This window comes from Octopus bimaculoides, chromosome 3 (genome assembly GCF_046866305.1).
Source record: "Octopus bimaculoides isolate indiv1 chromosome 3, ASM4686630v1, whole genome shotgun sequence".
Lineage (NCBI taxonomy): Eukaryota > Metazoa > Mollusca > Cephalopoda > Octopoda > Octopodidae > Octopus > Octopus bimaculoides.
In genome coordinates, this window is record NC_142930.1 from 139,388,768 (window position 1) to 139,401,738 (window position 12,971).

Genomic DNA, 12,971 nt, shown 5'->3' on the forward strand with positions numbered 1-12,971 from the left:
ACAAATACATTTTCACCAATTTTGAAATATCTTGCTGTCTTATCCATTGCAATTTTTCTTTTCTTACCAGGTAGTAATTTGTCAAAAGACTGATTTTATTTTCCTAGCAAACACCAGCTCAATTGGTGACATACCTGCTGGTGTGTTTGGATTTGGTGTCACACAGTATACTCTTAAGAATTGATGCAGAGCTATCTGTGATTTCCTTAGGGCTCTCTCGAATGTATCAAGCCATTCAATGGTTTAAAAAAATCCAATTATATTTTTATAATTAAACAAAAAATTGTTAAAATATTCTGTGTAAGGTAAAAGTATAATCAATTTATTGCTCATAAATTTTAACAACAAAATCTTATATGGACCCCAGTGCAGAACCACTGCTACAAGTAATAAAAAGATGGGATGGTCACAATTGGAACCACTTTGATCATGATCATAAATTTGCTTGTTTAATATTCACCTGGGAGTCAAGAACATCAACAAACTTCTACCACTGGTACCCTCAATTCACCCAGCAGTCACTATCTACTGACTCACACAGCCGTACCAGCACAGTTGATTCTCCAGTATTATTGGCTGGTAGAACTCTGACATAAACATCCAGGCACAGTTGATTTTCCAGTATCATTGGCTGATGGAAGCCTTTGATGTTCCTAACACTTTCTCATCTTATTCGAGGTCTGCTGTCGTGCAAGCTAACGCGAAAAATCCAATGATTAATTGTACACAATTCATGTCTCTCCAGCCTTTGCAGATAGCCTATATGCCTATATATCCGATGCTTCATGTCTCATTTCCATACAGCTTCATATTCTTTCAAAAAGGTTAAAAAAAATTTTGGAAATTCCATGGAATACCATGGCTCAACAATTCTTTATTTTAAAATGCCAAAATGGCAACAATATATATATATATATATATATATATATATATATATATATATGAAATAAAATAAAATAAAATGATAATAATAATAATTTATATAGAATAATGATGAGTGTACAGTTGTTTGTAATAAATGAATAACAAGTGTATTAGATCAGAAATTTATAACAGTACAGCCAAGTGTTTTAACAGAAATGTTGGCTTATTGTGGAGAGACTGACAAGGCAACAAACGAGGAGAATTTCATTAAACATCATGCACAGAATGAAATCAAAGAGAAAGTCAGTAGAGGTGATCCAAAGGAAGTTGATTGTTGGCTGGTCATTGATCAAAACACTTCAGAATTGTTTCAGTCTCTCTCAATCCACTCCAATAAGCACCAGCCAGTGACTGTGGAAACTGTCGGCAGGTGGCCTGAAATATATTTTTAAACAATTAACAACTACTTATAAAAGGAAATAACTCAGTAATTTGATACCAACAAAGCTAAGACTGCTCCACCAGTTCTATGTTATGAAATTGTTTGTTTTCAAGTGTTCATATTTAAATTGAAACTTTGGTCCATAATTATTCATGAAAGACTATTTATAAAGGAAGTAACAATGATTTAAATCTTAAGACAGCAATGAATCTAAGACTGTTCATCTAGTTCTATGAGATAAGATTGTTCATTTTAAAATATCCATATCTATATTGAAACGGATCATAATTCTACATGTAAAGCATTTTTGAGAAAAACCAGTATGCCAAATTTATCCATATTTTCATTATTTTAAAAATTAATTCAAACACACAGGTAATGTGTTTCAATAGAAATAGCATCACAAAGATACTGGATAATGATAGACACTAACTGGTATAGCTGCCTGACCACCTGGTATGAATATGAACAGAGGTCAGAAATAGGTGCCTTGCAGTAAAGGGGATACAAGGCAACCTCAGTTGGAGAGAGAGAGAGGTGGGGAGATGTTGAAGATGTGAACAATGGGTACATTCAAGTTACAGAGAAATGCATATAAGTGGAGCCAAGGATTGGATAGGGGGAGTGGATGGGTTAAGTTTGTGAGATTACGAAAGGGAAGTGGAGATGGAGGTGAAGGGAAAGTAGTGAGAGACTAATTCTGAATACACAATACAAAACCGTCCATTCTATAAAGTGTTCATATTTATATTAAAGTTAAGATTAAGATCAAGAAGTCAAAGAAAGTGATTAAGGCCTGCATCATTAAGAAAAATAAACAGTAAATTTACAAGAGAGTTTGTTGTATTTAATAATTTCCATCAGCAATTACTTCAACACACCAATTTTCTACACTCCATCTAAGAGCCTGTAACTTAAAATGTTATTTCCTGGTCCCCACTCCTTCACCCAATAACTGAACTTATTACTGCAATAATCTTGCCTTTATTTTTAAATTAAAACCTTCTGTCATAATTTTATCAAAGAAGCTTCTGTTAAATTATGTTCCAAACAACAAATAAATATAGAAAACGTTATTTTACTATATCTTCCAAATTCTTGATTATTTTAAAAACTAAATGAAACACACACAGGCAGTATATTTCATTGAAAATATGATCACGATAGGGTTAAACTAGGCAAATATCTTTTACAAAAACAAGGTTATCGCAACATGAAAATGTAGTACTTACTTCTCCAGCAAAAAAAATCTTGTCATGGAGCTGTTGTGCAATGTGTGTGTATACAGATGCATCTACACCAACCGGGACATAACTGTAAGACATACGATTGGAACTTTCTTTCTGCCAGTGACTTGTGTAATACTGCTCAGGTTCTGGGATTTTCTGCAGCCAAAACAAAAATATTTGAAAAGACTTTCTTCTGATAAAAATATTTTAGATATTGATATAATGGGATATTTTGTACTCAATAAAAATCTCATAACATGAATGATATCTTAAGATTTATGTTGCTCTAAACCAACATTAAGACATGCCCAATGGGAATAAATAAGCATTACATTTGACAGAGTAATCTGAACAACAAATGCTTTGATTTTTCAAAAATTCTTTAGGCATCATGTTTATTATGATTTATTAAATTTGTAATAAATACACACTTATTTTAAATACCATCTAATAATAACATATTTCACATCAAATAAACTGAGTTTTTCTGAAACATAGGACCACTGAAAATATTAGGTGAATGAAACATGAAAGAGTTGAATGTCCTCGGTAAATAATGCAGTTGAACAGGATAGCTCACCATACGTTGGTTAGTTCTCAAAATATTAATATTACAGACAAGATCTTTCAAATTTAATAGATACACATGCATAAAAAACTTATTCAATATTAATTTGTGCACAGGCAATTTGTGTACAGACCACTGTCAGCGAGGAGAAGTGAAACTAAACTGTTGCAATAGGGACCCAAAGCAAAAACAGTCATCCACATTTATAATACCCTTTACGGTAACAATTTCCATTTCAAACCCTCTGTTACTACATAACCACAGGAGAGCTATCACATATCATGAGCTGCTCTTTCTCCTTTGTCCAACAATTTTTGTGTGTGGAAGGTGCACAGGTACAACAAACACTGAAAATGTAGAGAAAATAGACTCCATCAACTGCTAGTGGGGTAAGATAGAGGTAGTAGATAACTTCCGTTATCTGGGTGACCAAGTTAGTAGTGGAGGTACTGTCAATTCGGATAGCTGGTCCCTCTAATTATAAATACTAACCTGTTCTGGGAACAGCTTACTCAAGACATCCGTACATGCTTGTACAATTTCTTCACTTGATTTACCCATCACTTTTTTCAGACCATTTCCAGCAATATAGGTCACTAAAACGTGAGTCTCTTTGCCAGATTTCTGACAAGGGACAAAATAATAATAAAAAAAAGTATAATTAATACAAGAAAAAGCATGTGTGTCTGTCTGTAGGTATGTATGTTTAAAGTAAAATATTTATCCGAACTCAAAATTGAAAATAATGAAACACTTAACAATGCAAAAACAAGATTTAAATAAAAATGTCTCCAAAGTCTAAAATTATGGAAAATGATATATATAAAAAAAAAGATTAAAAATTCATGTTGAACAATTTCTTGATTCTCACCTGGACTTTTGAGAGATCATAGAACACACTGAACAGCCCCCGGCAGCTTTCATCAGAGGCAATATAACCAAATACATCGACATCTTTCACCTTCTCTCGCCAAAAGTTCTTCTTGAACTGCAAAACAACCTAAACAACAACAACAACAGTTTAGAAACTTGTAAACATTTCAGCTAAAAATCTACAAACAACAAAAATAAACATCAGGATTCACCAATTTAGAACCTTGTTAACAAAACTCTATTGTATATCACACACTGCTTTGAGTCAATGATCCAAAGAACTGCTGGTCACAGTCAACTGATATTTCCTATGACAGCTGTCACACAGACATACATACAGACACACACACACACATGCAGTGATCAGTAAAAGCATGAAAAAAACAAAACTAGTATGTTAATTATGTTACCTCACTGTCCCACTCCCACCTCATAGCCCCCTAAGGGCTAACATCCCCTTCAACATACCCAGCACCACCTTGGCAGTGGTACCTCCCATGTTGAGAATCTCTACTCTTTGTGCTCACTCAGCCTTACAGAAATAGCAGCTAAATCTCTGACAGGGATTAAATAATAACAACTTAAATGTTAATTCTAGTTTTCCTATAGATGTAAAGAAATACCACAAGGAATTTTGTTCATCCTTCAAAGGATTCTGCACTCACCCACCTACTTTGCAAGAAACATAAAAAAAAAATTCTAATTCTCAAGACTTACCATTTCAATAACACCAGCACCAAGTGACTTAATTGCTTTAGTTTTCTCCACTGGCAGATGAGGCACAAAATCAATAACATCTTTTTGTAACACAGATAAGGGAACTGTAACCAATACCTGGTAATGAAGAAAACACAATTTACTTTACATACCAATGTTTCTGTGGTTGCATTTTGTATAAGTATGTAATTATGTTGCTTTATATAGAGAAGAAATGGGAACCTATTAACAATGTAAAGTTGAAGGGAAAAATAAATATTACAAACCTGGCAAAAGTTAACCACTATATTTACTGATAGACCCTCCTATCACTACTTTGGCAGGTACAGTGAAATCTATTGATTTGCTAATAAGGTTGTAATAAGACTGAAACATGTCAAGAGTTGTCTCCTGTACTTGCTGAAATAACGTATTATTAGTCATTGATTAAATGTTGTTTTATATTCTCTCAGTATAAATATTTCTAACTAGCTTTTTAATGTTCCCTGTATTAAATATGTTCACCTGATTGTAACTTTTTTCCATGTAAAAGCATCTTTGAGTAATTTACTCTACATTACATGCTATAATGTTTTTATAATTAATGTAAAGACTGAATAGCTTAGTGCTTCAGGTAACAAAACTTTAATCTAAACAAGTAGGAGTTTGAGTATTGTTTGTTCGTAACAACCATGAATTATTAGTTTAAGATGATACTTGAAGATGACGAAGGTTGTAGATGACCTTCAATGGACAATAACTAACTAAGGGTCATTATTGAAGCTGTTCCACAAAAAACAATGCAAGGTTTCAGAACGACTAAATGTTGACCATTTTATAGCTTTAAAAGTCAAAGATGTCTGGTGAATGGGTAAAAATTTAAAAAAAAACTTCTATTCTCAATTACATCAACCTAGTAAGGATGAACAGCAAAGTTGATAATCAGTAGGATTTGAACTCAAAATATAAAGCAACATAACCAAATACTAAAAGGTATTTTGGCATTTGTTCTATCACTTTTTCTAATCTACCACCTTAGCATTAACCAAACACGTTTTAACATATTAACCAATCATAATTTGATCCCTCTCTCCGGTACATTAGGGTCCCAGCTGACTGCTTTGCCTATTCAATTTAGATGAGTCTAATTATTGAAAAAGAAATAGAAAAGAGACAGAGAGAAGGCAACATTAACTATTTGAAGTTGAGTTTAAAGTCAATTCATAAATAAATCATGAATAGTTTTGGGTTGAGAATCAAAAGTGCTACAAATAACTGTAATTAAACAAAAATAACGATTAAATAATTAGAAATGTTGACTAATTAACTTAAAAAGCTAATAAGCCATAAAGTGTGATTGAACAGACCTTATTGGCTCGGAAAACAGCTCCAGATGATGCATGCACTATCACATCAGCTTCACTATAGTCAATCTTTACAACCTGAAAGTCAAAGAGGTTTTAGTCAAAGTTAAAGTAAATTTAACATTTGTATAAAGCCACATTTCCACAAAACATACATTCATATTAAGTTTTACTGAGTGATCATTTATAGGAATAAAAGAGAGACAGCTTTTGCTAATCAATTCTATCTACTAAATCCTTATTTATGTTGACCACAAAGACATAACTTCAAACTTAGTTACTCTGTTTGCTCTTGTCTACTTAGCTGTAAAATAAGTATCATTTCCACTTCATGAGTGAGGAGTTAGCAGTAGAATGAGACAGATGTCCTCTTGTACCAGCAATTCATACATGAACATTTAAATTTACACAAGCCAACCCACTTGTTAGCATAATCTTCATCATTTTAATGTCTAATTTTCCATGCGTGCATGGGTCAGGTAAGTATGTTGGAACAGAGTTTTCTTTGGCTGGATGCCCTTCTTGTTTCCAAGTGGGATAACAATCTCTCAGTCTAACAAATAACAAGCAGTCTGGACACATTTAATGTCAAGGACTGGAAACAAATGACACTGTATGAATGAACCCTTTGCTTACAAAGAAATACAAGCCCATTCACTCACTTACACACACAAACAATGGGGTTCTTTTAGTTCCTGTTTACCAGATCCACTCACAGGACTTTGGTTGACTTGGGGTTGTAGTATAAAACATTTCACTAAGGTGCCAGACAGTGGGACTGAACTCAAAACCACATAGTTGTGAAGAAAACTTCTCAACCAAATAGCCATGCTGGTACCTATAAATTTAACAGGTGTTTCTAGCATAGGCATAAGGCCTGAAATTAGGAGAAAGGGATTTCACTGTTACAATCAACCCCAGAACTTGACCAGTATTATATTTTAAAGGACGGAAGGTAAAGTTGCTCTCAGCAAGTTAATTTTGACTTTCATCCTTTCAGGTAATAATCAGAGAAAATATTTTGTTTTATTGATTTACTTAATTTTTTTATCTGTCCACAAGGCTTTGCTTAATACTGGGGTAGAGTAGAAGCCACTTGCCCAAGGTACAACACAGTGGGATTGAACTCCAAACCACTTCTTACTCACACCATCACACCTGATCCCAGAAAAAAAATTATTATTTCTAAAGAAAATATCCACAGACCTCAACATTATATTGAATATCTAAATCTTTGGCGAGAAGATTTAATAACTCTGATAGTCCTTGACATAACATTATGCTGGAACTGCCAAGCTGAGGGAAAGCTTCATGTTGATCCCAATGCATCGATGATAAATCTTCCACGCTGCAACCACTAACCAACTCCATGTGACCCAGATAGTACTCAAGGATCTTTTCTTCATCCTAAAGTAAGAAAAATATAATAGTCAAATAATAAGCAATGATAATTCCATAAATTCAGAAACACAAAACATTTCATATTCATTTTGGAGCATTTAAATCATTAATTCCTTATTTTCTTTAAAAAAGTTTCACTACACAATAGTCATCCTTAGGTTATTGTTTCTTTTATCTCTGATTCTAAGTCTTAACTGGAATGCAAGAAAATAAAGAAACGGTTTTGAGAATTTAGATCAAATTGAGACAATAATCTTAAATGTTTTTTTTTAGTTGAATAAATTGACCTCAGGACTAATAATCTAAAGCCTAGTACTTATTGTACCGGTCTCTTTGCCAAACTGCTAAGCTATGGGGATGTAAACACACCAACACAAGTCATCAAGCAGTGATGGGGGGACAAATATATATATGTAGTGAAACTACCTCCTGCCATTAGATACAAACTACTATCGCCATTACATACAATCTTCTCATTTAAATATAAATAAATGCGAGCGTAGTAGAGAACCCATTCCTTGTCATCACGTGACTGATTATTATTCGAATCGGCAACTTCTTCGAACCTTTCCCGCCAGAACGCAAACTGACCAATCACGGCCCCTAATAAGGTCACGTGATAGAGTAAAATTCTGAAGCCATCTGGGAGCCCTCTTAACGCTATATATAGATCAACTCATACCCCACAAATTTGTCTCGGTCCAGTTTCTCTTTGAGAACTGTTCCGTGTACCACACGACAGCAGCAGCAGTTCCAGCGACCACTTCAACAGCTTCGTCCAGCCACGATGACCACCGCCGTCGCCACATCAGCAATACGAGTCTACGACTACTAACCAGGACCATCATCATGACCAACACGATTCTACGATTACTACTAACCAGCAACAATCTCCACCAGCGTCTACACGACTTTCTATGTACACCAAACTACCGCGGCACATCTCTCTCTTCGATTCTGTTAGGTGACTCAGCTTCACCACGGTAAATAAACAGACAAGAGTTCTCAGCCAGCGACGAACATCTGTATAACAAGAATCACGGCCCGGCATCGATGCCACGACATCACAACTAGTGATCAGCTCTGCCAAACTCAGCCAACTCACTTCACATACAGATTCATATTATTGTGTACCCAAGAACTGGTATAATTGCTCACGTGTTATTGACTCTTTCTCTGCTGTAATATTTCACATACACTTACATGTATCACTCACAAACACACTTTTCTTTGTACGACGGCCTGTCTTTGATTATGTTCTTATATGTCGCATTCACACACTCACACAGACATACATCTTTAACGCTACAATAAATATCTCTGTTATTCATCTTATACGGTTGTGGTCTTTCATTACTGGTCATCTATGTTATCGTCGTATAATATATCATATATATCATCATCTGATACATATTATTGTGTGTTCGACCGTGTGACACGTTTAAATAAAAGGAGTCCTCTGTTTTTCCATTCGTCACCATTTCTCCTTTTTGAGTTCGCACGGTCGTCCCTTACATACATATATATATATATATATATACACATGACAGGCTTCAAAAAAAGAGAAAAACAGAAAGTTTCAAGCAAGGTCATTGCCAGTGCCGCTGGACTGGCTCCTGTGCAGGTGACACGTAAAAAACAGCATTTTGAGCGTGGCCGTTGCCAGTACCACCTGACTGGCCCATGTGCTGGTGGCACGTAAAAGCACCCACTACACTCTCGGAGTGGTTGGCGTTAGGAAGGGCGTCCAGCTGTAGAAACTCTGCCAGATCAGATTGGAGCCTGGTGCAGCCATCTGGTTCGCCAGTCCTCAGTCAAATCGTCCAACCCATGCTAGCATGGAAAGCAGACGTTAAACGATGATGATGATGATGGGCTTTCACATACCAAATTCACTCACAAAGCATTGATCAGCTGTAGTAGAAGACATTTGTCCAAGGAGCTATGCAATGGAATTGAACCTGTAACCACATGGTTGCAAAGCAAGGTTCTTAACAACAAAGCCATGCCTGCACCATGGTCAAATGTGTTTAACATTGGAAGGCATAAACATGGTGACAAGCAGAAATATCAAAAGATATTTCTGTTTTTAAAAATAGATTTAAAGAATCTGAATATCTCACCAGAGAAAATTCTATTTGGGACTGCTCCAAAAATTGGTCATGGGCTTCTCGAAACTTGCCTGTAACAACACAAAACTACGTAAAAGAAATATACATATGTGTGTTTATGTATAAATGTGCAACTTGTATAATTTTCATTTTAATAAAGAACCTAAAATAAAAGTATATGAAAGATGTAATATTTAGAAGGAATCAAAGAAATATCTGAGTATTAAATAATAGCATGTGATCTGTATTTGCTTTTAATTGAGAGAGAGAGAGAGAGAGAGAGAGAGAGAGTATATCTGACACCTTTCTGAACTAAAGAATAAGAATCAGATTGGATTGTGGCAGGGTTGGGGTTGGAAAAAAGTAAATATGGCTAGGAGGGATATCTCTAGGGAAGCAGTTCTTGGAAAAAATATTTGCTGAAATGTTTCGCACAGGACTAAAAAAATAATGTATAGGGTGTCCACAAAGTCTGGGTACATGGGGATTAACACATATTTTAAGAAATTATTATTTCTTATATTTAATTGTTTATGTTATGATTTTATTTACTACATGTACCCAGACTTTGTGGACACCCTGTATATTAGGAAGGGCAGAAACAGATGAGGTGAAGGAATTGCAGTTGTTTTAGGTAGTGTATAGAATCAGTAGGCTCAGAGAAACAGAAATAGTGTGGAAAGACAGGGAGAACAGAGGTTGACAAGCACATTTTCCTTAGATCCTTTCAAGAATCTGAGAGAGAGAGATACTGTATAGGAAATGCATCTGTACTGGTCATATTTTAACTAACTGCTGTTCAGGTTTGGAATACTTCCTGACCCTAAAGGGGAATAGGTTTTGTGATGCTGTCTTAGGTAATATAAAAAAAAAAATGTGGAGTCACCATAAAAGGTTAATGTCATTACTGTTAAAGAAACAAAACAATAAAGTCACTTTCAAAATACATAAAATCAAAACAAATTCTGAACACAAAAATTTATTACTAAACTTAAATGGGTTTTTTTTAATGGTTTGATCTGGAGAAAGGAACTGTAAGAACTGTACCAACGGTCTTTATGGGCTCTCTCTGATTGGTGAGATTGATATAATCCATGTTCCTCTTGAATAATTACTAGAAAAAAAACGGGCAGGATGGGATTTCAAGGGCCTGTTGTCTTGAGGAGAAAGGACTGGATGATGTGGTTAGTGCAGTGATGGAAAGGACATAATATGAGTGATGAAAAGAAGAGAAAGAGGCAAATGAGTTAGGAAGGCCTAAGTGCATGTGGCATGACACCACCCAACTCTTGGGAACAGCAGCCACTGTTGTAGCAGGCTTTAAGTAAGGTAACCTTCTTTGGAGATGGGCTTTTAGTACTCCATTATTGTAGTCCTCACTTAAGCTTTGTAGAGTACGTAGTTAAGGCGGAAGAGGCTGTATTTTTAGCCCCAGAAGAAAGATCAGTCCTTGTGATATAGCCTTTGCTAAGTTGATGTTAAGAGACCAGCAAGAGAGATCTTTATTGATGGTGAGGCCTAAAACTAACTTTTTGTGTGATATATGTAGTGATTATATTGTTTTATTGTTGATGGAGAGAAGATTGATATGACCTCATTGGAGAATGCTTTTGAGGTTTTTATGCATGAAGTCAGTATAAATATGGTATATGGCATCTAGTTTACATGTAGATGACACTTGAACACAGACAGCTGGAGAGGAGTGACAGGTCATATCATCTGCAGTCAGGAGCATTGCTAAAGGAAATTTCAAATAGGTTGTTTATATACTGGAATAAAATTGTGGAAGAATGAAATCAAACTATGGGGCACATAGAGTTTCAAAAGTATGGGTCAGAGAGAAGGCTCTATCATTACATAACATCATGGTGTGATCTGATTGAATGCACCCTATCCAAGAGATAATGAAGCCTTGTCTAGCTGGGAGATTTGCTTTCCAGATATGTCATGTAAATAAATATGTTCTTATTAAATTTTTCAAAAGTGAAGGCCCATTGGTGAGTGACACAGGAGAGTAGGTCTCCAGTAGATTTGGTTTTATGGAAGTTATTGATGGTCATTGAAGAAGGAGAGGAATTTAAGGTGTTGGAGGTGTTTTTTTAATGACTGTCATCTTTCCATCAACTTTGAGATATTAGAAGTGAGTGCAAAAGACCAGCAAATAAGAGGGGCCAAGGGATTTTCATTGAGATAGGAAGAAATTGAAAAGTTTTGCAAAGATAGGGGTTAACTCTGGGGCTAAGAACCAAATTAAACATAAGCTAAAGCATATAAATAAATTATGCAGACTATTTAACAAAGGAAACACTTCTAACAAATATACTTACTTAATAAGCCAGTATCTTTTGCTAAAGCATTATCTTTCCTCCATTCAGCAATAACATCGAGAATAGCATTAAAGTGGAAATTCAATCGCCGACAAGATTCTGGCAGTGCCAGCTGACCATTTTCAAAGATTAATTCATATTTGTCTCGAATAATTTTCATATCTATGTCTGCCTGAAAATAAAATATTCAAAATCTACACTTTCTCACTACTTATGATAGGTTTTCATTTTAAATATATTCTATGGTTAATCTTATCTGTAAGACATTTGTTAGCTTAGTAAATTTCTGGTTTAAACCCATGGCAAACAGAGAATGCCAAATCAGAGTGGCTGGTGTTGATTAACAGCTTCTGCAGCAACAAGGAAGGTAGAGACACATTTTTCTCCAGATAAGAGCCAAATCTATTTGCTCTCAGAATATTACTGGAGCTTATATTACTGATCTCAAAAGAATGAAATGCTAAATTAAATACTGGATATAAACCAGTAATCACCAAAGTTAAAAATATCAGCTCTGGTACAGTACATGCAGAGATTAAAAGTGCTTTTGATAAGATAGAAAGAGAAACAATATTTCCTCCAAAACACATTTCTTAAAGTTTCCATATTAACTGAAATAGCTATGGTATTCAACCACAAACTTATAGTTCTTGTGTTCATATGTGTAGTGCAATTGGGCAGTGTCATAATTCTACACATCTCAATTTTCAAACCTGTTGGATTATCTGGAATTGCTGCCTGTAACAGATTAGCATTATATCTGTAGAAGATATATTTTTTCCATATGTTTAATGTCAAAAGACCAGCACTATGTTCTAACCCTAATGTCATAAGGCCTGAACCAAACTAACCATAATCTCACAAAACCAGCATTAAACTCTGATTCTTAATGCCATGAAACCAAAGCTAAGCTAAAACCCTTAAAATCTACTCACACTTTAGAAAACTTTTGTATTATGATAACAAGGGTTGGAATTTAGTGTCTATTTGCTTGCAGGAACTGTTTGAAGCAGTGTCTTATAGATAGCTCCCCCTTTTTATTATCTATAAGAAAATGAGAGTGATAAATATTTAATAAAATAACCAAAGCAAAAAC

General features: G+C 34.9%; 1 protein-coding gene across 6 annotated transcripts in view; it reads right to left on the bottom strand.

Moving 5' to 3' along the window:
- Nucleotides 1–962: 962 nt before the first annotated feature.
- The window catches only part of LOC106867282 (lysine-specific histone demethylase 2), a 30,607-nt gene continuing 18,598 nt past the window's right edge, over nucleotides 963–12,971 (bottom strand). For all 6 annotated transcript variants that reach the window (XM_052966118.2, XM_014912118.3, XM_052966117.2 and 3 more), the window contains exons 12-20: nucleotides 11,876–12,047; nucleotides 9,561–9,619; nucleotides 7,243–7,443; nucleotides 6,040–6,114; nucleotides 4,694–4,810; nucleotides 3,975–4,103; nucleotides 3,596–3,727; nucleotides 2,539–2,691; nucleotides 963–1,299 (exon numbers count right to left, since the gene is read on the bottom strand). In XM_052966118.2, coding sequence (XP_052822078.1) covers nucleotides 1,207–1,299; nucleotides 2,539–2,691; nucleotides 3,596–3,727; nucleotides 3,975–4,103; nucleotides 4,694–4,810; nucleotides 6,040–6,114; nucleotides 7,243–7,443; nucleotides 9,561–9,619; nucleotides 11,876–12,047 — 1,131 coding nt within the window. In that variant the 3' untranslated portion in view covers nucleotides 963–1,206. The remainder of the gene's footprint in view (nucleotides 1,300–2,538; nucleotides 2,692–3,595; nucleotides 3,728–3,974; nucleotides 4,104–4,693; nucleotides 4,811–6,039; nucleotides 6,115–7,242; nucleotides 7,444–9,560; nucleotides 9,620–11,875; nucleotides 12,048–12,971) is intronic.